This window comes from Poecilia mexicana, unplaced genomic scaffold (assembly GCF_051168715.1).
Source record: "Poecilia mexicana isolate PSO_F unplaced genomic scaffold, ASM5116871v1 scaffold_3, whole genome shotgun sequence".
Taxonomy (NCBI): domain Eukaryota; kingdom Metazoa; phylum Chordata; class Actinopteri; order Cyprinodontiformes; family Poeciliidae; genus Poecilia; species Poecilia mexicana.
Genome location: NW_028263372.1, coordinates 974,391 through 999,878, shown reverse-complemented (window position 1 = coordinate 999,878; position 25,488 = coordinate 974,391). Strand labels below are relative to the sequence as shown.

At 36.6% G+C, this 25,488-nt stretch overlaps 2 protein-coding genes across 4 annotated transcripts in view; one reads left to right on the top strand and one right to left on the bottom strand.

The window, feature by feature from the left end:
• Positions 1-25,488, bottom strand: part of LOC106925759 (anoctamin-9-like) — a 31,943-nt gene that overhangs the window by 2,986 nt on the left and 3,469 nt on the right. For all 3 annotated transcript variants that reach the window (XM_088004019.1, XM_015000240.2, XM_015000239.2), the window contains exons 4-16: positions 25,286-25,422; positions 21,043-21,092; positions 20,815-20,873; positions 20,517-20,596; positions 19,300-19,434; positions 19,052-19,145; positions 17,957-18,017; positions 17,797-17,879; positions 15,922-16,026; positions 3,131-3,295; positions 468-504; positions 255-366; positions 33-87 (exon numbers count right to left, since the gene is read on the bottom strand). In XM_088004019.1, coding sequence (XP_087860145.1) covers positions 33-87; positions 255-366; positions 468-504; positions 3,131-3,295; positions 15,922-16,026; positions 17,797-17,879; positions 17,957-18,017; positions 19,052-19,145; positions 19,300-19,434; positions 20,517-20,596; positions 20,815-20,873; positions 21,043-21,092; positions 25,286-25,422 — 1,173 coding nt within the window. The remainder of the gene's footprint in view (positions 1-32; positions 88-254; positions 367-467; positions 505-3,130; positions 3,296-15,921; positions 16,027-17,796; positions 17,880-17,956; positions 18,018-19,051; positions 19,146-19,299; positions 19,435-20,516; positions 20,597-20,814; positions 20,874-21,042; positions 21,093-25,285; positions 25,423-25,488) is intronic.
• Positions 4,739-14,308, top strand: LOC106903789 (uncharacterized). Its single transcript, XM_088004589.1, has 9 exons — positions 4,739-6,622; positions 6,709-6,871; positions 6,962-7,154; positions 7,707-7,796; positions 11,238-11,343; positions 11,472-11,530; positions 11,611-13,687; positions 13,933-14,133; positions 14,214-14,308. The coding sequence occupies exons 1-9, from the start codon at positions 6,517-6,519 to the stop codon at positions 14,306-14,308; spliced, it is 3,090 nt and encodes a 1,029-aa protein (XP_087860715.1). The 5' UTR covers positions 4,739-6,516.

The window sequence follows — 25,488 nt, the reverse complement described above, 5'->3', positions numbered from 1 at the left end:
ACAGCTCTGCAGAAACCATGAAGTGATCTCACCTCTTCCAGTCTAAACCCAAGTAGACGCACATAGTTTGTAGGATGGCCGTTTATCCTGACACAAACCAAGAAACATTTATTATACTCACTTGTTGGTAAACTGGAACCATTTGGTTTATTCAAAACATATCACCGTGCTTTGATCAGAATCAAAAACTACACAGGGAGTACAAAGCTATGTGTTGTGTTTTGGACTTGCATGGTATTCCAGCAGATACATACCTGCCCAGGAAAAAAGCCACATAGAAGAGAGAGGAGAAGAGGGTGAAGAACTGAAAGGTAAACATTTTAACTGTGAAGCTTCTCTCTTTGGCAGCGAGTGAGTTCAGCTTCTCTGAGTAATGCAGACAGAAGAAAGCATTCAGAATCAGATGATCTGGTTTAAAACTTAATGAAAGAAATGTTCCATCCTGACCAGGACTCAGGTGCTCTCACCTAGATCACAGAGTTTTAGGGACACCCATCTGTTCACCTGCAAACCAAATTACAGTTAGATTGACATGAGAGATGATAGAATAATGATGTTGTCGAGCATGATCAGGACAATGCACAAGGACAAATAAATGATTTTTTTTAAGCTTTTAAAACAAATGTACTCCTGTTCTGTTCATTAAGAGACTTTCATGCTTATTGCCTCCTGTCAATTTTAGAAAGACAAAAACAATGGAAGGATTATAGTTTCAGGGATTTTTTTTCTGGTTTCATTGATATTAATTTTAAAGTATCTCAGCTAACCATGAAATATGTAAACTCACCGGCCACTTTATTAGATACACGTGTCCAACTGCTCATTAACACAAATGTTGAATCAGTCAATCACATGGCAGCAACTCAATGCTTTTAGACATGCAGACATGGCCAAGGTCTGGTGAGGTTTAAACCGAGAATCAGAACAGAGAAGAAAGGTGATTTAAGTGACTTTGAATGAACTGCCATGCCAGACGGGCTGGATCTGAGTATTTCAGAAACTGCTGATCTACTGGGATTTCCGTGCACAACCATCTATGGAGTTTACAGAGAATGGTCCAAAAAAGAGAAAATATCCAGTGAGTGGCAGTTCTGTGCAAATGCCTTGTTGATGCCAGAGGTCAAAGGAAAATGGCCAGACTGGTTCCAGCTGATAGAACCAATCTGGCAACAGTAACTCAAATAACCACTCATTACAACCGACGTATGCAGAAGAGCATATCTGAATACACAACACGTCAAACCTTGAGGCGGTTGGGCTACAGCAGCAGAAGACCACACCGTGTACCAGTCCTGTCAGCTGAGAACAGGAAACTGAGGCTACAATTCCCAAAGGCTCACCAAAATTGGACAATAGAAGATTAGAAAAATGTTGTCTGGTCTGATGAGTCTCGATGTCTGCTGCGACATTCGGATGGATTTGGCGTCAACAACATGCCAGCATGGATCCATCCTGCCTTGTATCAACAGTTCAGACTGGTGGTGGTGGTGGTGCAATGGTGTGGGGGATATTTCCCTGGCACACTTTGGGCCCATTAGTACCAACTGAGCATCATGTCTACACCACAGCTTACCTGAGTATTGTTGCTGACCATGTCCATCCCTTTACGACCACAGTGTACCCATCTTCTGATGGCTACTTCCAGCAGGATTAACATATCCATATCATAAAGCGCGAATTATCTCAGACTAGTTTCCTGAACAGAGTTTACTAGTTTCTCTGTACTTAAATGGCCTCCACAGTCACCAGATCTCAATCCAATAGAACACCTTTGGGATGTGGTGGAATGGGAGATTCTTATCATGGATGTGCAGCCAACATATCTGCAGCAACTGTGTGATGTTATTATGTCAATATAGACCAGACTCTGAGGAATGTTTCCGGTATCTCGTTGAATCTATGCCACAAAGGACTAAGGCAGTTCTAAAGGCAAAAAAGGATCCAACCCAGTACTAGTAAGGTGTACCTAATAAAATGGTCGGTGAGTGTATGTAACTCAGTAGGAAATATTGAATGCTATTTCCCCACTCATTTTGTCAAATGTGAGTGGGGAATTAATGCTAAAAGACATTAAAAGGGGCCTTACCTGTGTATGCTGCACTCAAATTTAAAGTAGTTTTATGTTATTTGTGCTTTTTTGTTTATGCAATTCATTGTTGTGTGAAGTTGCATATTTTAGTCACAAGATGGCAGTGTTGGAAGGCTGAAAAGCTTTCCTCAATATTTGATAACATTAACTTGCCTCAGGCTCTTTATATGGCTCAGGAAGCAAGACAGACAGAGGAGAAAAACATAAATAATCACTAATTAGAAAAAAAAAAGTCAGTCGCTGTTTTTTTTTCTTTTTGGCCTTGGAACAACTTATGTTGTTAAATTTAATTTAATAAAGTATATTGAATCGAGGGCTGCACAGTGGTGCCTTGCAGTAAGAAGGTTATGGGTTCGATTCCCGGTCCCGGTCTTTCTGCATGGAGTTTGCATGTTCTCCCTGTGCATGCGTGGGTTTTCTCCGGGTACTCCGGCTTCCTCCCACAGTCCAAAAACATGACTATCAGGTTAATTGGCCCTCTCCAAGTGTGTGTGTGTGTGTGTGTGTGTGTGTGTGTGTGTGTGTGTGTGTGTGTGTGTGTGTGTGTGTGTGTGTGTGTGTGTGTGTGTGTGTGTGTCTCTGTGTTGACCTGCGACAGACTGGCGACCTGTCCAGTGTGTACCCTGCCTCTTGCCCGGAATGTTAGCTGGAGATAGGCACCAGCACCCCTCCCAGCCCCACTAAGGGACAAGGGTGTAAAGAAAATGGATGGATATTGAATCAAATTTTTCCTCATCTGTTTCTTATTGGTGAGTCATGAACACTGACCAAAGTTGAAGCAGGTGAGGCCAGCAGCACTTTAGTTGTTGCTCTGGGGTTTCTGTGACCTCCTGGTGAGTCCAGATATGGTTTTGGAGTAATTTTGGGAGACTGGCCACTCCAGCAAAGGTTCAACTCAAATCTGATCTTTAGTCATCTGTTTGTTAATAATAGCTTCTTACTGTGTTTTTCTTGAGTTAAAAAGCCTTTTACCTGTTCCTGCATGTTTTTCAATCAGGACATGATGTGTTATTTTTAAAATCAGAATTTGAATAAACATACCCGGGTCATGATCTGAATGGTGACATAGTGCAGCACTGCTCCCAGCAGCATAGCTAACATGTTGGCTTTTTCTTCTAGAAAATCCGACTCGCTTCTCGAAAACCAGGAGGCAGTCATCACTCGAAACACCACAAGAGCATGAGTAATACCGATGATCACCATCAACTGCAACACACAAACACAATTAATGGAATCACAAGCGCATGTAGCCTTTTTCCTTCAAACAAGTATAACACTGCATCTCTCAAAACTGCTCTTTGAGTGTTGATAATGAATGAAAATAAGGTAAACAAAAAATATAAATAATAATCAGCATTAGCTTTATTCATGCACATCATTAATGTCTTCTCAAAAAAAGAGATTTTTAGACAGACAGACAGATAGACAGATAGATAAATCGATCGGTCTGTCTGTCTGTCTTGTGAAGTGCTGTTTGCTATTAGCTGGTGCTGCATAAAAAAGGTGACCAGAACTGAAATGAAACCTTAAAACCCAACAGTCACATGTAATGACTGGGTTTAAAGGAATTCAGTTAGAACAAAAACAGAAACCTGCGATATTAGTCAGGTTTAAACACCTAGCTGTACACTTATTTTGATTTATGCTCTGGAAGATAAATGGAATAAACAAAATTTGATTTCAAATTGTTGACCTCAATCATTGCTCTGTTTGGTAATCTGCAGTTTTCACTTTCTGAGGCCACAGAAGTGAAAGTTTGAAAGTTTGCGCAACTATAACAAAGCTCCACCCCAAGAATTCCAGAACAACCAGGACTGGTTCCTGGAAAAAAAACAACTGTTTTCCACAGAATTCTGACTGGTGTGTTGTTCCAGGAGTTGAAAGGAGTTTTTATTGGCTAGAAACGTCTTGGCTGTCAAGAAAACCCTTCATTAACCATAAAAAACAGTAAATAAGCTGTCTAAGGTTATATTGCAAATAAAGTTATAAAATAGAGCCCAATAAAAAGGAGGTGAAAAACAGCAAATCTAGCCTTTTTCCAAAATATTTTATATAAATGTATATTTTTTAATGAATTTGGAAAGCCTGTAATTTAATTTGTAAGCAATCAATTTCTTTTTATATAATTCGCAAAGAACCAAATACTTAAAATTATCTTTAACTTGCTTTAAAATAGTTGTTAGTGATGCCTTGAAGGAGCAGCAAACATAAACAGTAGCTGTGAAACTGAGCTGTCACTGTTCTGTGTCAATCTCCTCCCAGTGACGTTTCAACCTTTAGACACACTTCTGACGCCAACGCCTCCTACACCAGAATCACATGACAGATGCTTTTAGTTTCACTTCTCTGAGACAACATTGCACCATGGCAGTGTTATCATTCCAGGTAAAAAATTGACACTGATAAAGACCAGTTTCCTAACACATATTACATTGTGGGGACCCACTGCTCTTTGTGGGGACAACAGCCTGGAGATGAGAAGTCCGAGTGGTAGGAGTTAGGTTTAGGGCTAAGGTGTGGATTGAGTTTAGGTTAGAGTTAGGGCCAGGCTATAGAAAATAATGGAAGTCAATGCACCTATTGATAGAGAAGATAGAGAAACATAACCTCTCTCTGTCTGTCTGTCTGTCTGTCTCTCTGTGTGTGTGTGTGTGTGTGTGTGTGTGTGTGTGTGTGTGTGTGTTGGTATACGTGGTTTAGCCTGCCTTTTGACCTGAATACGCACTTACGTTACGCGGACCTAAGGGTAATACAAGGACAATGCTGATGTCCTCATAAATCAAGGAGTGTATTTTAAATTTTGAGTATCTAAACAACACTTTTTCTCATAAATCTAAAGTTTTATAGGAACTATGCCAGTTTTTGCATGATGTGCACCATGTATTTGTACTTTTCAGTGAATAAACAGCGTGATATCTCACTTTCTTTAATTGTCCTTTTATACCATGTGACCTGAGATTTGTGTATTCCAGTGTATAACACAGCGCTGCCTGATTTCATGTGGCGGTGTGTATGAATTGCACTTTTACACACATTTTTCATACACTACGCGCGCTTTTAGCCGGTCATCATCTGATTGGCTGGAAAAATCTTGTGGGTGTGTCTGATTACCAAACAGTCCCGGACGCCAGGTTTTTAAAAATTAAATCCCCATTTGAAGCCGCAACTCTCAATATGGACGTGTTGGTGGAATAACTGTGCACAGGTAAGGATAAATGGTAAATTAAAAATACATTTTGCCTAGATAAAGTTATTTGCAAGTAAATAAGTGCAAATGTAATGAAGAATTTTGAGCAAAATTAATTATTTTAGATTTTAATTTAGGTGACATGAAAGCTAACCAACTTATTTTGGATATTTACATCAAGTAACTTAGATATGTATACTTTTATGACTGAAAAGACTTACCTGAAGCAGTATAGTTTTTATTCCGAGTGTTTTAAAGTAAGAGACTAGCTTGCTAGGAGAGCTAGCCTTGTAGCTAGACGAAACGTGTTTGACAAGTTGACAATGTCTGGAGTAGATGGTATCTGTGTGGTACCATACCCCAAACAGGTACCACCTAGCTTTCGGTGGTAAAAGCTGGGTGATAGACTAAGGTTGTCATCATTATATTTAATGATATTGGCAAACTGCTTGCTTTATGTTAGCTATTTGCGTAGTGACGTTCTGCTTGTTAAGCTCGTTAAGCTTGATTGCCTTCGGTCCTGCTGAAGAGCAGCAGGAAATTAATAAGAAGTAAACCCACAGGTTTCTGTGAAACTTGTTTATCTTTTAGAAAAGCACTAATGGTTGAATGTTTGAATAAATGGATGCAATAGGGCAGGTGCACCGATGGCTTTAAAGCTGTGTACTGTAATTACTTCGCTGACTTCAGCAACTTAAATGCTGAAAGTGTAAACCAGGAGTCCTCAAATTCAGGCAAATATAGGCGTCCTTCAACTTTTAAATGTGTATTTGTACCTTAATTAGCTGAATAACCTCACATACAGCCAAATTCTCCAGATTTCTGACCTCATTATTTGATTTAGGTGTGTTGAAGCAGGGATGCATTTAAAAGTTGGAGGAGATTGTACCTGGATGACTGACTAAAAGATTTAAAAGATTAACAAAATTCATTTGTGCAAAAAACTACCCTTTTTCCTTAAATTATGGCTCAAGTGTTCTTGTAAGGCTGTACTATTGGCTGAACCTCAACATATTGAACACTGATCATTGTATGAACTATTTGTAGATGGTAAAGCACTTTTTAAATCAGTGATTAAATACATTATAGTGTTGGTGTTTTATCTGAGGTATGTGTCTTGAATGTATAACATGTTTCCATAGTGATAATTTAATTTTTAGCTTTAAAGCTTGTAGGAATTACAAAGAAGCCTGTAATTCCTTATTTGACTGTTATAACTTTTCATACATGCCAGTAAAACATGCAGAGGCGAAGACGCATAAAACCGAAGGAAGATGCCAAATATTATATTGATACCAAAACGGACAAAGTGGGGCTTGACGTCAAGTACATCAGTGCCTTTAAAGGTATGGGTATTTTTGGGGGGTGGTTTAATTACAGTCAAGCCTTTATACATTGTTTACTCTACTATTATTTTTGCTTTCTTCATTAGGTCGTGGTATTTTTGCCACAACCTCTTTTCAGAAAGGAGACTTTCTGTGTGAGTATCAAGGTGAACTGATAAGTAAAGAGGAATGTGAGAGGAGACAGAAAATTTACCATGACAACCTTAAAGTTTTCTTGTTTGAATTCTACTTTAATGGAAAACTCTGGTGGTGAGTATGTTTGTATCAGAAGTCTAATTAGAATGGCATATATGTAAATGAATGTGTTTATATTTAAAATGCAATGTTATATATTTGCAGTGTTGATGCAGCAAAAGAAGATGGCTCTCTTGGAAGGCTTATAAACGATGACAATATCAGCCCAAATGCCAAAATGAAGTATCTGACCGTGCAACAGAAGCCACATTTGTGTTTATTTGCAACTCGAGATATCAATCAGGGAGAAGAGATTACGTACAATTATGGGGACTCAGACTGGCCATGGCGACTCAAGGTACTAAAAAAATCAAAATTTATGAATCTTAAGACTATGTTCATTTAATATGCTAATAATGATGATTTACAACCTGAACCTTCTTTGTTTTACCATTCTTTTCACAACAATAGATGGCTGACTGTACAAGACATTGCTGTGCAAATTAACCAGTTTCCCGCAAATGTATAATAAATAATTACAGTATGATAGTATTTACGCCGTTTCCAGAATTCGAAATACTTAAGTCAACCATCAGACTATTTTCTCTGCTACATCACAGAAATTCTTCTGTGGGGAAAAATAATCAGTCTTTCTTCTTTTTCACAGGAGTTGGAGAAAGAAATGTCTCAAAGTCCTGACTGTACTCATTCAACTTCTACAACTGACAACACAGAACAGGTACAGAAGTTGGGTTTTTATTTTGACTTTACCAAACATTTTGGCTGGATGTAAAACTAGTTTCCTTTCATGGGTGTTTGCTCTCATAGAGCACCATTACTTTATTGAGGATATCTCCGTAAATAAGTCAAAGGAAATATGGTGTTGACTTGTATTTATTTTCTGTTTCAGGTCAGAGCTGAAAATGACCAGGATCAGATGACAACCAGTGTCCCAAACGAGACAGATCCAGTCCTGAATTCACTCCCCATCAATTCAGAGGTATTTTATAATTAATGTGTAGCTAAATGATGTCAGTCAGCCAACCTGTTCTATTTAAGTGTGTCTGTGTGTGGACCTGAATGCCATGTGGTTTATAAAGACATTGGTTTGTAAGGACAGTCTCATCTCATGGTTTTTAGTTTGTAAGTTCAGTGAGTGTATGTGTGTGTTTCATGGTCAACTGCCCCAATGTGATACAGGAGGACCATATTGTATATGGGGACCTGGCGTTATTGAATTGATAAAAACATTTGTTTTGGTTCTAGTGAGGTTGTTAATTTTGGTTTGACCTCTGACAAACGTTGACTTGGCATCTCAGAAAATATTGGGAGAGAAAAGATCTAAATTTCTTAAAAGTTAAAGAAAATACATTACATTTTGGTGAAATTTACTTTAATTTAACCATGGAATCAGACTTCAATTTGGTCAGTGCTGCTGAAATTATAACATTTTGAATATTTGTTAAAGTTTGCTATCATTCAACTTGTTTCTTAGTGTTCGACTGTCAAACTGATTCCAGAATTCAAAACACTTGGGTCAACCGTCAAGCTATTTTCTCTGCTATATCACAGAAAATCTTCTGTGGGGAAAAAATAATCAATCTTTCTTCTTTTTCACAGGAATTGGAGAAAGAAATGTCTCAAAGTCTTGACTGTACTCATTCAACTTCTACAACTGACAACACAGAACAGGTACAGAATTTTTTTTATTTAATTTGACTTTACCAAACATTTTGGCTGCATTTAAAACTAGTTACCTTTCATGGGTGTTTGCTGTCATAGGGCACCATTACTTAATTGAGGATATGTCCGTAAATAAGTCAAAGGCAATATGGTGCCGACTTGTATTTATTTTCTGTTTCAGATCAGAGCTGAAAATGACCAGGATCAGATGACAACCAGTGTCCCAAATGAGACAGATTCAGTCCTGGATTCACTCCCCATCAATTCAGAGGTATTTTATAATTAATGTGTAGCTAAATGATGTCAGTCAGCCAACCTGTTCTATTTAAGTGTGTCTGTGTGTGGACCTGAATGCCATGTGGTTTATAAAGACATTGGTTTGTAAGGACAGTCTCATCTCATGGTTTTTAGTTTGTAAGTTCAGTGAGTGTATGTGTGTTTCATGGTCAACTGCCCCAATGTGATACAGGAGGACCATATTGTATATGGGGACCTGGCGTTATTGAATTGACAAAAACATTTGTTTTGGTTCTTGTGAGGTTGTTAATTTTGGTTTGACCTCTGACAAACGTTGACTTGGCATCTCAGAAAATATTGGGAGAGAAAAGATTTAAATTTCTTAAAAGTTAAAGAAAATACATTATTTTTGGTGAATTTTTTTGAATTTCACAACAGAATCAGACTTCAATTTGGTCAATGCTTGTGAAATTGTAGTATTTTGACTATCTGTTAAAGTTTGCCATCATTCATTGTGTTTAACATTCATCTTTTACGCTGTTTCCAGAATTCAAAACAATTAAGTCAACAATCAGACTATTTTCTCTGCTAAGTCACAGAAAATCTTCTGTGAGGAAAAAATAGACAATCTTTTATCTTTTTCACAGGAGTTGGAGAAAGAAATATCTCAAAGTCCTGACTGTACTCATTCAACTTCTACAACTGACAACACAGAACAGGTACAGAAGTTGGGTTTTTATTTTGACTTTACCAAACATTTTGGCTGGATTTAAAACTAGTTACCTTTCATGGGTGTTTGCTGTCATAGGGCACCATCACTTAATTGAGGATATGTCCATAAATAAGTCAAAGGCAATATGGTGCCGACTTGTATTTATTTTCTGTTTCAGATCAGAGCTGAAAATGACCAGGATCAGATGACAACCAGTGTCCCAAACGAGACATATTCAGTCCTGGATTCACTCCCCATCAATTCAGAGGTATTTTCTGATTAATGTGTAGCTAAATGATGTCAGTCAGCCAACCTGTTCTACTTAAGTGTGTCTGTGTGTGCACCTGAATGCCATGTGGTTTATAAAGACATTGGTTTGTAAGGACAGTCTCATGTCATGGCTTTCAGTTTGTAAGCTCAGTGTGGTAAGCTCAGTGAGTGTATGTGTGTGTTTCATGGTCAACTGCCCCAATGTGATACAGGAGGACCATATTGTATATGGGGACCTGGCGTTATTGAATTGATAAAAACATTTGTTTTGGTTCTTGTGAGGTTGTTAATATTGGTTTAACCTCTGACAAATGTTGACTTGGCATCTCAGAAAATATTGGGAGAATAAAGATTTAAATTTCTTAAAAGTTAAAGAAAACACATTACATTTTGGTGAAATTTACTTTAATTTAACCATGGAATCAGGCTTCAATTTGGTCAGTGCTGCTGAAATTATAACATTTTGAATATTTGTTAAAGTTTGCTATCATTCACCTTGTTTCTTAGTGTTCGACTGTCAAGCTGCTTCCAGAATTCAAAACACTTGGGTCAACCATCAAGCTATTTTCTCTGCTATATGACAGAAAATATTCTATGGGGAAAAAATAATCTCTTTCTTCTTTTTCACAGGAGTTGGAGAAAGAAATGTCTCAAAATCCTGACTGTACTCATTCAACTTCTACAACTGACAACACAGAACAGGTACAGAAGTTGGGTTTTTAATTTGACTTTACCAAACATTTTTTCTGCATTTAAAACTAGTTACCTTCCATGGGTGTTTGCTGTCATAGGGCACCATTACTTAATTGAGGATATGTCCGTAAATAAGTCAAAGGGAATATGGTGCCGACTTGCATTTATTTTCTGTTTCAGATCAGGGCTGAAAATGATCAGGATCAGATGACAACCAGTGTCTCAAACGAGACAGATTCAGTTCTGGATCCACTCCCAATCAATTCAGAGGTATTTTATGATTAATGTGTAACTAAATGATGTCAGTCAGCCAACCTGTTCTACTTAAGTGTGTTTGTGTGTACCTGAATGCCATGTGGTTTATAAAGACACTGGTTTGTAAGGACAGTCTCATCTCATGGTTTTTAGTTTGTAAGTTTAGTGAGTGTATGTGTGTGTTTCATGGTCAACTGCCCCAATGTGATACAGGAGGACCATATTGTATATGGGGACCTGGCGTTATTGAATTGATAAAAACATTTGTTTTGGTTCTAGTGAGGTTGTTAATATTGGTTTGACCTCTGACAAACGTTGACTTGGCATCCCAGAATATATTAGAATAAAATTTTATATGTTGTCATACTTAAAAATATATATATATAAAGATTTTGTCTTCTCTGCGTCTTTACCACACAATATTTTTAATTCAACAATTTCAAAGTTTGCAGGAAAGTTATTTTTTATGATTGGCACCCTCTTTAAATATTTTCTCATTCATTATCCGATTTTGAATATACTTTAAATATCAATAATACTATATATAATATATATGTGTCTGTGTGTGTGTGTTTAATGTTTTCCTTGTAGTGTCAAAAACATCACCTGATGTGCACAACATTATCTTCTTTGGAGAAGTGTATTCAGTGTTTTGGTCCTTGTTCTTCATTCAAGTGGGTTGGCTACCAGTGTAAAGGTAAGATATTTAGTTAATTTGTACCGTGAATTAAAAAGTGCTGCAAATAGGATCTATGTCTTTGTTGAACTGTCGACCATGAATTTTTTTTTGTCTTGTGTGTTTTTTACATTTAAATTTCTTCACAGGTTGTTCAAAAGTCTGGCATTCATACTGCCTTAAACAAATTACAAATGACAAAACCCAGGTGAATATCCACACAAGGTTTTTTTAGCTTTGCCTTGTAAGTCTCCATTATAACATAAATTATATTTCCCACAATTTCAGGCAAAAGAACTTTTTAAATATTCCATGGCTCACTCCTCATCAGATGACGACAACACATCACCTTCCAAACAATGTGAAATGTCAGATGATGACCATGAGTCTGATATGGACTACATACCAAATTCAGAATCTGCAGAAACTGATGAAGACTCAGATGTTAGCATCCCCTTTCAGCCCATCAAGTCTAAAGTTGGACAAATTCAAGGAAACCCAACAATACCCGATCTCACGTCATTCTTGCCAGACTCAAGTTCCGTGGTTGAACCTAGCACATCAAATATCTGGCCTCCTTTTCACACAGATGATATGGGTGATGACACACTTGAAACATTCAGCCCAGCCAAGTCTACAAAAGACTCAAACGATAAACCAAAAAGTCAAAAGGAGCCTCACAAACAGGAATCCTCACAGCATATTATGGGTGTTAAGAACTTCTGCTTTGTATGTGGTAGACCACAGAGCAAAATTTCACGCCATTTAAAAACCCACAAGACACATGCTGAAATTGCTTATGCTTTTTCCCTTCCAGAAGACTCAAAAGAGCGCAAAGTTCTTCTAGAGAAAATGAGAAACAAGGGGAACTTCAAACATAACTCTGAGGTTTTACAAAGTGGGAAAGGATCGTTGAAAGTAAAGAGAAAGCCAAAAGCGAAAGCAAAGACTGGAACATTTATACATTGTATGTACTGCCAAGGTATGTATATTCGAAAGGAACTATGGAGACATGTCCGAAGATGCCCCTGTAAGCCACAAAATGAAGATTTGAACCCAGGACCTGGAAGAACCAAAGTACTGGGTTTTGCTATGGCTCAAGAGTCAGCATTCTGTCAGGAGATTTCAAGTGGGGTTTGGAAGCTCCTCGGTCCCATGAAGCAGGATGATGTAGCCACAGTTGTGAGAAATGACTTGACCATTATTCAGTTGGCCCAGTCTCTCTACAACAGACATGGACAAGACCCTACCAAGTATGAGTACATTCGACAGAAGCTCCGTGAAATTGGACGTCTGTTAATATGTCTACGGTCTGAATTCTCTGTACATAACTTGGAGGAAGCTGTGAAACCTGCTAACTTCCAAAGAGTTGTCCAGGCAGTAAAGATTGTCTGCGGTTTTGATGAAGAAAAGCATTCATACCAAACACCAAGTCTTGCACTAAAACTGGGACATACACTACACAAAATCAGTGACATTATCCACTGCCGAGCGCTCATGGCAGAAGATGAAGAACTGATTAAGTCAACAGACACTTTCAAAAAGCTGTATACATCCAAGTGGTCTGAGTTAGTGTCACATACTGCCTTGAACACTTTGAGTCATGACAAATACAATAAGCCATTAACCTTACCATTCACAGAAGATGTTCAGAGTCTTCATAGGTATCTTAAGAAATCTGGAGAAAATGCATTTTCTAACTTGAAAGATGAGGTCAGTCCCCAGAATTATGCAGAACTTGCAAAAGTTACTCTTGCACAGGTTATTGTGTTCAATCGAAGACGAGCTGGAGAAGTCTCAAAGATGCATCTCAGAGGTTTCCAGCAGAGGGATGACTCCAAGCTCCATGAAGATGTTGCTGCTGGACTGTCCAAGGTTGAAAAAAAGCTCTGTAGCTACTTCAGTCGTGTTGAAATAATTGGAAAAAGAGGTCGAAAAGTTGCGGTTCTCCTTTCTCCAGATGTGGTGGATGCTCTGACTCTGCTGGTCAGCAAAAGAGAGCAATGTGGTGTTTGCTCCACAAACATCTTTCTTTTTGCTCAACCAAGATCTCAAAGTCACTACAGGGGCCAAGACTGTTTGCGTGTTTATGGAAGCCAATGTGGGGCGAAGCATCCCGAGTTCCTCAGGTCCACACAACTCAGGAAGCATGTTGCCACATTGTCACAAGTCCTCAACCTCAAAAATAACGAAATTGACCAGGTGGCTGACTTCCTGGGGCATGATATTCGTGTCCACAGAGAATTTTATCGCTTACCTGTGCCAACAACACAACTGGCAAAGATTTCTAAGCTACTTTTGTCCATGGAGAAAGGACACATATCCACCCTGCAAGGGAAATCCCTTGATGACATTGAAATCGAAGGTTATACTGAAATTCTTTTTTTGTGATCTTATTGCCATTAGTAGAACTTGTCTGACATCACCAATATTTATAAAACTGATGAATTTAAATAAATGATTATTATTAGAAAATATTACAATAGTGATTCTCTAGGTTAGAAAATACTACTAAATACAAAACGTGTTTTAAGCCTCATTTTGGTAGTGCTTAGATATAATTTTATGTATGGCATTCACTTTAGAAAGTATTCTAATAATGACTTTCAGATGAAATAGAACTAAGTGAGGATGAAGAAAAGGAGGATTTAAGTGACTCGGATGGTGGCGATTCTGTGGAACCCGAGGAATCTGTGGAACCCGAGGAATCTGTGGAACCCGAGGAACCTGAGGAACCTGTGGAACCCGAGGAACCTGTGGAACCTGAGGAACTTGTGGAACCTGAGCAAAGCAAGAATATGGATGATTTGTGTACGTTACTTGAATCCAAAGATGGTATTACTTTTTACTTTTTGTCTACCTGTTTTTCTAACTTCTGTTGTATGTCTTAGTGGGAGCAGTGTCATCGACAGCAGACAAAACTGTCCCTCCTGTTGAAGGCAAGTCAAGTTTCCTAATAACGCTGTGTTTTGATCCCAACTCCTAAACTGAAGCAACTTGTTTTTGTCCACATGCCTCCATTTGGAAGATTCCTTTTGTTTCTGCTTGAACATTTCTCATTGTCTTTCTTCTCCACTCAATATCCAGTAATTTCACATTTTTGAAGCTTTGTATTCCAAATTTCTGTTCACTTTTTCAGTTAGTCGATTGTAGACAAACTTACAAACATGCTTCCCCAGCAGCCATCTTGATGCAACTGGCCACTAATAAGGCTCTCTATCTGTTAGAATGTAGTTAAGGTAATTACAAATTTGGAGAGCCATTTTCATTGATAGCAATGATGTCACTGTTACATCTTTATTACTTTTCATTGTCTGGTTTCATTTAGCTGTAGTTTGTTCTCACAAAGTTCACTTTAATGATTGGACAATATTCTTCTAAACTTTGTAGTGAGGTTGTTATCCTGTGTAAAGGTAACATGTTTTTCATTTTATATTTTAATAAACTGTTTTAGTCATTTTTCTCTTTACGTTTTTTTCCCCTTCAGAGACCTCCTCTGGTGCACCCAGAAGACAACCAAAAAAACCCTGGTCAAGTGCTGAGGTTTCTGCTGTTATGAGGCATTTTAAAGCTCACATAGGTAAAGGAAAACTTGCCACTAAAAATGAGTGCAATCACTGCAAGTTGGTTGAAGATCCTGTGCTGGCTCAAAGAACAGCACAAAATATCAGGGACTTTGTGAGAAACCGTGGAATAACTGCTAAAAGGCAGGCACAAAAGAAAAAGCTCTAGATTTTATGTTAAGTAATCATTTATTCAAAAGGGTTCTGTTTTGTTCATGCTACTAAAACTGATTTTTTTTTGTTGCCTATCAAATATTATCTGTAAAGTCCCATGATGTAGAGGCTGTTTTCATGTAGTCATGTTAATAGGCAGAAAAGCTTTTTTTCTTATGGTGAGGCATGTTTCTGTTGTCCAGCATAAAAAAAATATTGGAAAAAGTGGCAGAATTTTAATTTAACATTGTTTTACTTGTTTATTTATATTCAGAATACTTGGTAACACTCTGCACCCTAATTTTACTTTTCTGTATGTTTTGTTGCAACACTTAAATTTTTTTATTTATTTATTTTCCTTTGGTCATTTCAATTTCAGGCTTATTTTTATTTTTTAAAGAAAAATAATTGAATTATTTGGTCATATTTACCTAATAAAATTATGTTCTGTTAATGCTTCATGCTGTCAGGTTGTGTGTTTATGCTAATCAGCAGGTTTTTAAATATGACGTAGTTGTCCCTTTAAAGTCCTCACATTACTTTGTTTTGTTCTCATAAACCACAATATGCTGATGTCCATATAAGCCACCATGTTGTCAGATTGCTGAAACAAAGGCTGTGTAGCTGCTATCTGAAACCTAAAGTGAGCTAAATTTTTTTCAGATTTTTTGCAGTGTTTTAAGCCGTCTCCCGTTGCTCTAGCTACTTGGGAAAGGGTAGTCCATCTAAACCACCGCCGGGCCTGTTTGGCGAAAAAGGCAGGCTAAACCACATATACCTGTATACGTGTGTGTGTGTGTGTGTGTGTGTGTGTGTGTGTGTGTGTGTGTGCGTGCGTGTGTGTGTGTGCGTGTGTGTGTGTGTGTGTGTGCGTGTGTCTTACCATGGCTGTAAATAAGATGAGGACCAGAGTGCTTTGAAAGTATGAGTGTTTGAACTCTTTGGGCTTACACTCTACATCATTGACTATTTCCATGATCAGTTCTTCCTGTTGATACACAGACAAAAACACACACACTTGAAATTTCATAGAAAATTTTGGTTTGATTCAACACAAATAGAGTTCCACTGTGAAAACATATTCTGTAGTATATTAATCATTTTTCACATGACTTGAGAACATAGTTTAGAAGTATAAGACTTGTTTTTTTAGCCTGGTTAAATGCAGCCCCTTTATTCCATGATATGCTTCGCCCAGAGGGTCTGGACTCTCGGCTGTTGAGAAATGATTGCTTCCTGAAGTCGTGGACTCTGCTGAAGTTTGAAATGATTGAATCTGAATTTATCCAATCACTAATGTTTGGCTGTAACATATGTGCCAGCTTGACCGTGAAGGAAGCTGGGCTACAACACTAACCAGAAATTGTGTGGTCTGTAAACAACCACCCTCCACTGCTAAGAGTAAAGTCCCAAGGCAAACAACATCTTTGGCAGCAATGAAATGTTTTCAACATTCCTCTTGCTCCAACTAATCGCTCAATATATGGAGGCGTGGCAAAAAGGGACTAAACGGCTTGATTCACCTCAGCCGCTGCAATTGCTAAAACTACAGGCAGACTACCATTCTTAAACAATGCAGGAAATCAACTCCTTAGAAATCAACTTAGATTAAGGACAGTCAGAGTATCAGTTGACTCCTGTTCACTGATTGACTACGTTGAAATTCTACCAGAAAAATAAAGCTTAATTGAAGAACACCCAATCTGAGCACTGAAGGGAGATGAGAATCGAGGGCATTGGGGCCAGTTGTGTTAGAATAGAATAAAATAGAATAGAATAGAATAGAATAGAATAGAATAGAATAGAATAGAATAGAATAGGCTGTACTGATCTCCAAGGGGAAATTGCTTATTTGCTGACAGCTACTACATCCAAAGTGTTAAAGATTGGTAAATACAAATATAACCATATGCAATATAAAATTTATAAGTGTGATATTGTATGTGATTTAAATATGACTAAATATAAAATAAACATATAAAATAAATATATACATACTGTACATAAAATAATAAGAATGCACATTAAAATACATCAATCTATAAATGAATTAATCCAGAGAAAATGTAGATTAAGGACAGTCAGAGTATCAGTTGACCAGTAAAATCTTCAGGATAGTTATTCCCAAATTTGACCCAACTGTGATGAAGGATTATTTGTTTTGCCTCTGAAGTCACAGCTCAGATCTGTGAATGATTTCATAATTTAGCTGAGAGCGTTCTAGTTGCAAGTTAGAGAACTGTTAGTATTGTATTTCTCTCTGTATTATACCTTCAAACATAAAAAGGGACATGTTCATTAACAGATACTGTACAGAATTATGTGGGCAATATCTAAATGTTTATGTAACAGAAATGATAATACATATTTTACACCATCAACTTGTTTTTTAATGGGAAACATTCAACTTTGGGAACTCTGACTTCCAAATGTAAACAAAACACATCATGAGTTTCCAGTATTAAACACCAGCCAAGATGATGGAATTAAACTGGAGAAACTTAGAGCGTGAAGTAAATGAATCAGTGATCTCCATTAAGACAGCTATCAAAGCCATCAGAATAACAGAACAGAATACAATAGAACAAAACTCGGTTCTGTTGTGTTCATGATTTAGGTTTATTCTATCTGAATGGTATATTCAGATAGATATCTGAATGAATCAGGAAAAAGTCCCGTCAATTATTACCTAAAGATTAAAAACAAACACAGTAAAGGGCATCATATTGTTGGGACTGACGTTGAAGAAAAACTGTACCTCTTCTTCACACCAGTCATAGACCTTCCATTTTGAGACATATCTGGCTCTGTGTCTCTTCCAAAACTCCAGGAAAGCTGTGGCTGAAACAAAGAAGGAAAGTGTCAAAATTACCCAGAACACCAGCAAAGCAGCAACAGTGATTAAATCAGAGACTTACCCCAGATTGCCATGAACATAGCAAATGCAACAGTTCCCTCGTTGTCAAACAAATGGCTGACCTGTGGGGGGAAGAAGAAGAAGAAAAAACACATAAACATGACTTTTTTTTATTTCTAACACAAATTGACCAGTATGCTTTAACATTTGCATGTACAGTTCTGATTAGGTCCACATTATTACATGCTGTTACCAGGTAAGTTCAAACTGGATTTGTTTGGATAACATCGTAATAAACAAGTAAGAAAAATTAAGTTCAACTTCAGTGTGCATCAGCACTGCTCTGAACAGAAGACAAAATATTTCTTGTCCCTCATTAACTAGGACTACATTACTTCTTTTGGGAGGTATGGAAGGGGGGCTAGGCCAGTTAGGATTCTAAAAATTATGTCAACTTCCAAAATGTAAGCATAATGATATAAATGCTTTTTTACTGTCTTCAAATTCAGTGATTTACTTACATTTACTTCTCATCTTGTAATACATATCATGGTTCTGTGATGGTAACTCCAAAGCATCAACTTTACTGTCCTTAAAGTACTTTGTAATCAACATGGCGTTATACTCAGAGTCACTTGGAACCCAAACTTTAGCTGCCTAGCGAATGTCTTGACAGAAAGAATGTTATATTACATTCTCTCCTCAACCTCTACTGCAGCACAATGCCCACACATCATGATGCTGCCACCTCCATGCTTCACAGTTTGAATTGTGTTCTTAGTCTTTCATGGTCCATTTGCATATTGCTGCTGTTGGACAGAAATGTTCTCAAAAAAATTTACTTTTCAGGAAATGGAAAAAAAGCACATTGCTTTATAAGGTCAATAAATTCCACATTTCCCTTTTGTTAGAAGTTACATGTTCTTTTTGGTACTGTTCAGCAGAAATCCACCAGTCATCTCAAAAAAACAATAAATTAAAATTAAGACAAATTAAATAACTATTTTTCAATATGTTGATTTTCCACCAAAAAAAAGACAATGTTATGTCTGCACACATTTACTAATTTATTATTTAGTTCTTCCAAAACGTTCTAGTTTCTTTGCTGGCATTTCTGCCATTTCCTAACTGATGACCAGTAAATTGTCATGCTCACCTTAGCGTAAGTACATGTTTCTGAGAGCTGTCTTGGTTCACACACCCTGTCACAGCTCGGACACATGGTGACATTAGAGTCACAGACCTCCTTACTTTGGACAAGTACACACACAAAAATGGAAGCATTAATATAATAAACATTTATTATTTTATTTTTTATGTAAAGTTTGTTTTATGTGAAACTCTTCAAAAGCTGCTCTGTGAAAGCAGAGCAGAAGTTTAATTCTATGGATGTTCCTGACTTACATTAGAGGGCTGGTGTTGAAAAAGGCCAGGCCGTAAAGGAAGATGACTGCACCTAGAGCAGCAGCTGGAATCAGCAGTATGGTGTACCAGTTCAACCACAGGTAGTACAGTGCCACCTTCTCCCCAAAGTAAGATCTGCATCAACAGAGCAAACATGATCAAGGCACATTGAACTCATCACATTTAGAGGCTCAGGAAATCACTAGAGGTGTTTTAAGTTAATAAGCTGATTAGGGGTTGTACACCATGAGTAATTATTAACTGTGTTCACAATAGTTCAGTCTTCTGAGTTCCCCACTATTGTCTTTTTCTTCTTTTGGTTTTTAGTGCTAACCTAAAAACTCTAGTTCATTCAACTCTTGGGAGGTATGACCAAATAAAGAAAAAGTTAAAACAACTCACTATTGTAAATTTATCTTACACAATCTCACACATTTAGGTTCAAACTCTAAAACTCGCTAAATTCATTTGACTTGAAGAGTAGAACATAGTAGACATAACTAAATGTGGCTCAAATGTTTTACAGTGTAGGGTAATTTCTTGCTTGTTGGTAGCAAGCATGTTTAATAAAACAGATTTGGTCATCAATAGTTATTCTTGACTTAGTCTAAAACCAGATGTAGACATCAAAAAAATTATATTAAATGGCATTTCTAAAGTAAAAATGCAGATTGACTGAACTAAAGATGTTATTTTTAGTTGCATTTTATAGTTAACTGGTTAATTGAGTTTTAATGACTGTTGTGTGCTTTAATGTGTATACGTATGGATGTAACAGGATATTCTTGAACATGAGACCTCATATTTCAGCAAGATTTACCTATACAAATAAAAGATTAAATAAAACAAAATATGTTCAATGTTTCTGGACAATACAATTTTAAATGGAATTTTACATGAATTAATGAACTCTTAGTGAGGATGCAAACCATCTCTTTAAAGATAAATTTTAGATAAAATGAAAATATAATTTACAATTTAGAGATTAGTATCTGCTATCATCTGTTGTTTTAGTAATGCCTGCAGCTTTATACCATTAAAGCACCCATTACCCAGTAGAAAGCGTCTGGCTGAGCCTCCTAAGGACATACTTTGCTTTTAATTTTCTGTGGAATAAATATTGTCAAAAGTTTCAAAATAATGAGGCACAAAAGCATAAGAAAAGTACTGAATAGTTTCAGTCACATGGCAGTTGTGACAAAGAGGAAGAAACTGACTTGATTTCATCGAATGGTTGTGGTGTAAAGAGAGCCGACCATCGAGCCCACGTCTTTTGCAGATTCTTCTGCTCCTTTTTCTGAGTCATGACATATAAAAATAAATTAATTAAAAACATCAAGAAAGTCGCATTCACTACAGAAACACATTTTACTTCAAAGAAAGAAAGATGAGTAAAATAGTAAGTGGATGAAGGCTGAAGGCTTTGAAGTCACTCCTTTTCATCACATTTGTATTTATACTTGCATTGGTTTTTCTAAACCATAATGGAAAAGAAGCAGTCAAAAGTTTGCTCACCTCATGAAGACAGAACATAGTTTCAAATACACCCTCCATTTTCAGCTTCTCCAGGTTCTCTGAAAATATTAACAATGTGAAACAATGTGAAAAGATTTCCAGTGTGTTGGTACACAAAACTCTGTGTTATTAATGTATTACACATACGCAAAAACTTTTACATCTCAATCCATTCTTCCATAAATATAAAAAAGAGGAAAGAAAGAAAGCCATTTTAAAGTCACTCACCGTTTGTGCGGATGCGAGTGTTATTGAGAATGAAATGTACAATTCGGATCCTGGGGAACACAGAAAAGAAAAGAACTCAGCACTAACAAAAGTAGGTTATTTGAGCATTACTAACAGCAAGGTCATTTCACCATTTATACACAAAATAATTTAAAGTGTTTCAAACTAATAAGAAAGATTGGCAATAATAAGAAGAAACAAAAAATATAAAACGTACAGCAAAATTTAAGCCTTACATAAGGCATGAAAAATATACATGCTTAGGGAGTAACTAAACCCCAAATAAACTATTTCTTGCAGATACATTTTATGAATCCTTAAGTGTGCTATGTTTATGATTTTGTGCAAATTGTGGCATTTTCATGAAAATGTATTTAATTCTGCAATATTTTGGCCTAAAACTGTCTTAGTGCTGCTCGCTCTGGGTTGAATGGCAGCTATTGTACAGTTGAATTCCTATTGGTTACAGCAGCCCAGCTTGGTTGACATGATTCCATACTCATCCTGGAAATGTCTTCAATTCCCGTTCTGTTAAGGCCACATTTTCTTTTCTTTTTTGGGATGCATGCTGGTTTGTATACTGTCAAGTGCTGCATATTCAGTTATTTCATGTCTCTTAACATTTTGATTTACCACAGTGATCATAGGTTCTTCATCATCCTCATCTCCACTGTCACTACTGCTACCATTGGCCAGTAAAGTATAAAAACTTTACTTCTTAATGGCAATAATTGATTTTTTTCCTTACAAAATTTTGAAGTTAAGAACTAAAATATAAATAAATGTTTTTAGGCTCTAAAAACATTTAGCGCCTAAATGTTTAGGCGCTAAACATTGCCTAATGCAAGCCAAAATGCTTGCTAAAAATGGTACACATTTTAGATCTATAAGCAGAGTAATGATATCAATACCTCTCAAAAATATTGCCACTGTTGCATGACATCCACATGTACGGACAGGTGATCAATTGTAATTTTCTCCAAATACAAGGCTGTTATTTCGAAAATACATCAGTAGTATTTGTCCTTAGGGGTTACTTGATGTCACAATATGCTTTTTTACCTGCAAGAGTTTTCTACAGTAGAAAGAGGGACTGGATATTCCTGAGTTGGTCTGCATGCTTTTCCATCTGTCTGCCATATTGGATTTAACAAAAACTTTCTTATACTTAGGGTGGATGTCCAGTAGTTGGGATGGATGGCCAGTATTTGGCAGTGTATTGTATGATCCCCTAGTGTCCACTTTATACACAATAAAATGGCTTTTATATTCCTGTCCACTGAAGTGACAGCTACGCATGAAAAAATAATGTCAACAATCAGTGCTTTTGACTTGGAGGTCTTCAAACAGAGGTTGTTGGTGGTGTACCAGAAAGACAGGCGCTCCACCTTCACTCTGTATGTGATCTCATCTCCTCTCCTCCAAAGATAAGCCCCACCACCATGTTATTATAATATCAGTAAATATTGGTTATCAACCATTTTCAATGGATTCTTATTTTGGACCATCAAATAGTCAAAAGAAAAAAAAATGTATTAAAAAGCAAGAGTCTCAACTTCAAAGGTTATTTTTAGAAATTGATTTAGACAGAAGTGTGAGAATTTCTATTTTACCACATATTCAAAAATCTGCTTTCAAAAGAAACACTTTCTTTTCCGAGTTTGTGTGGCAATCACAGAAAAGCACAAATTAAAGTTCAGCGATTCTTGAGAATAGGGACAAAGCAGGTCCTATGGATAAAGCACCAAATTTGAATAAAATATACACAAAATATATTTTTTTCAAATATCTGACTAAACTAACCTGGGTCTTGTGAGCACAACAATGTATATTTTTCTTGTGTTTGCTGAATATTTTTTTATTTTAAACATTGTAGTCGGTGGATGATGCCTGTAAAAGCCCTTGTCCAGGAGCAGAACTCAACACATTATAATAGTTTAAAACAATTAAAGACATTAAAATTATATATTATGACAACTAAGTATAAGTAGTCATATAAATAATTATAAAAGTATCAATAAATTGAATTAAAAATAATTTTTAGATATTTTCCAACTCCTTTGAAATTTGTCCCTAGTTTTTGTCATCACCGTCAGACATGAAAAGAATGTAAAGAAATCAGGCATTATTGGGGGGCACCAGAACTTCTGAGGACCCCATGACGTTGTCTTTTCTCTTCCTTTGCTAAGAGGGCTAGTTAGCTCTGGTTAGCTTAAGTTATTCTTTAGTTTCTTCTTCTGTTTTATTCCTAAGTTGCTTGTCACAACCATGATGTGTCAACACCATAACTGACAATTTTCAAAACTTTGATGAAATTTTGTGAAATAAAAGCTTAATTTTGGTAAACTGTAAAGATTTCATGGACCTGACAATATGGCCTCCTTCAGAATAACATCATATAAATTGAGGTAGTTTGGCATTTCGTCAACTCTGTCAGATTTCAACTCCATCACAGTTTTTGTGACTCTTTCAGTGAAATTGTTGTCAAATCTCACTTAATTGTGCAATTAATTCACTTTAATGTATTTTACATAAATTTCATTACTTCACATTGTTAAGGAAGAAATTCCTAAAATAGGTTAACTTTAGAAAAAAGTTTGGCTCTCTCTTCCTTTAGATCCCAGGTCCTCTCGGCAGGCCACGTGTAGGCACAAGGAAACAACAATGCGTGTTGACGTCACAGAATTACAGAGTTTAATCCAATATAAGACAATGCATAACTTAAAAGTAAGACAATGCACAAACTTACACCAGAAACTGCAGAACAACGGAGACATACATTCATTTACCTGACATAAATGGAAAGAAAGAAAGAAAGAAAAGCAAAGACGTGCAAAGACATCTTTGGAGAATTGCAAGAGCAAATCTAAATTGTTACTTCTGTGTAGAAAGTTTTATCCTCTTGTATTTAATTTATTCAAATAAGGCGTACCTTTGCTCCTCCAACCAGGAGCTATCTCTGACCCTCTCTCTGAAGCCTAAACCCCTGCAGTGTTTACGGCCTTTCACAGATGAGTGTGAAAAGCTGGAACTTCCACTGTATTGTTTTCCCACAGACAAAAGGCAGTTTAAACGATCCTAGCAAACCATCTGCTGGAACTACAGGTAAAATAAAGGTCAATAGGCCAGAATAAGTTACTGATTTAAAACCACAATTTAGGCCATTTGAATCAAGACATGTTAAGTTTTAAAACTAGCTTATTTTAAATTTATTTTCTCAACAACATGTATCAAGTTTTTCATTTTATTCACTAGTTTGTCAGTTCTGTGTCAACTCCGTCATGCACTGTCAATTCCATCAGATGGACTTTTTGTTGTTTTTTGTTGTAAATAATATTTATTTTGTTTCTTGAGAAGCATTTGTCTGTAAAATGAGTAAAAATATCACTAACAGGGTATTTTAAAAATCATTTTATATTTATTTTTGTCAGATGGTGACAACAAAGTTCTGGGTCAGGTCGATTAAAAATTTAATTTTTTTTAAAAATTTGCAACTGGGAGCCTGTACCTTAGCATCTTTACATTTCCTAAACATTATTTGTCATATTTGCATACATAAGGTTGAGAAATAATTTTAAAAAAATATGGGAAAATTAAAACCCATTTTGTCCCTATTTTCACGAATCACTGAGTTCCATTCAACTGCCAGCATTGCTCACGTTTCTCAGATGTGAGACATCATTCCTGGAATTAGTCAATTCCTTCTGTTTTCTTAGAACCCTTTGGAATTTAGATTCAGCAAACAGGTAAACCATTTTTCTGTTTCAGTCGTCTTGGGATAGGTTCAGGAGATAAATTGGCCATTTGCCAAAAAAGACACAAGCAGACAAAACAGAAATCTAATGTTATTCACAGCTGTTCCTCAAACACAGCAAATGATGAGGAACGGTCTTTGTAAGAACAAATCATGACAGAGCTGTGAGGTCTTCAGTAATATGGTAAAAAAAAAATTAAAAATAAATAAATAAAATTAAAAAAGCTAAATAGCCTAAATTTGCATAATATTTGATCAAGTTTGAAGATAACTATGGTTAAAAGCTTTATTTCTGGTAATTAACAGTTAAGAAATAAACATTTCCTGCTTTGACTTGTAGTTTTTTAATGACAATTATATCATGCTTACCTATAATCACAGGTGTTTGTTCAAAGCTGACAAAGCAATTTCCTAGAACTACCAACACAGGTTTTATAAATAGGTGTATTTGTATAAAACTGAAGGTGTGTAAATGTGTGTTGAACAAACCTGTTAGCCTGGGTAATTTTATTCTCATCTTTACACCAGTTGCAGGCGTCGGAGACTTTGATCAGGTACTGATAGTCCTCAAATATCTCATTGGGAGCACGCAGGCCCAGAAATATTTTATCTTCATGGTGAATGCTCTGCCAGAAAACATAAAAATGCATATTGGTGGATTTTTTTCCCTTAATGGCAACTGATCACCATCT

Coding starts and splice junctions, on each gene's coding strand:
- LOC106903789 (XM_088004589.1), top strand. CDS start 6,517: ATGCAGAGGCGAAGACGCATAAAACCGAAGGAAGATGCCAAATATTAT. Junction 7,155..7,706: donor ACTGGCCATGGCGACTCAAG/GTACTAAAAAAA, acceptor TTTCTGTTTCAG/GTCAGAGCTGAAAATGACCA. Junction 11,531..11,610: donor TTACAAATGACAAAACCCAG/GTGAATATCCAC, acceptor CCACAATTTCAG/GCAAAAGAACTTTTTAAATA.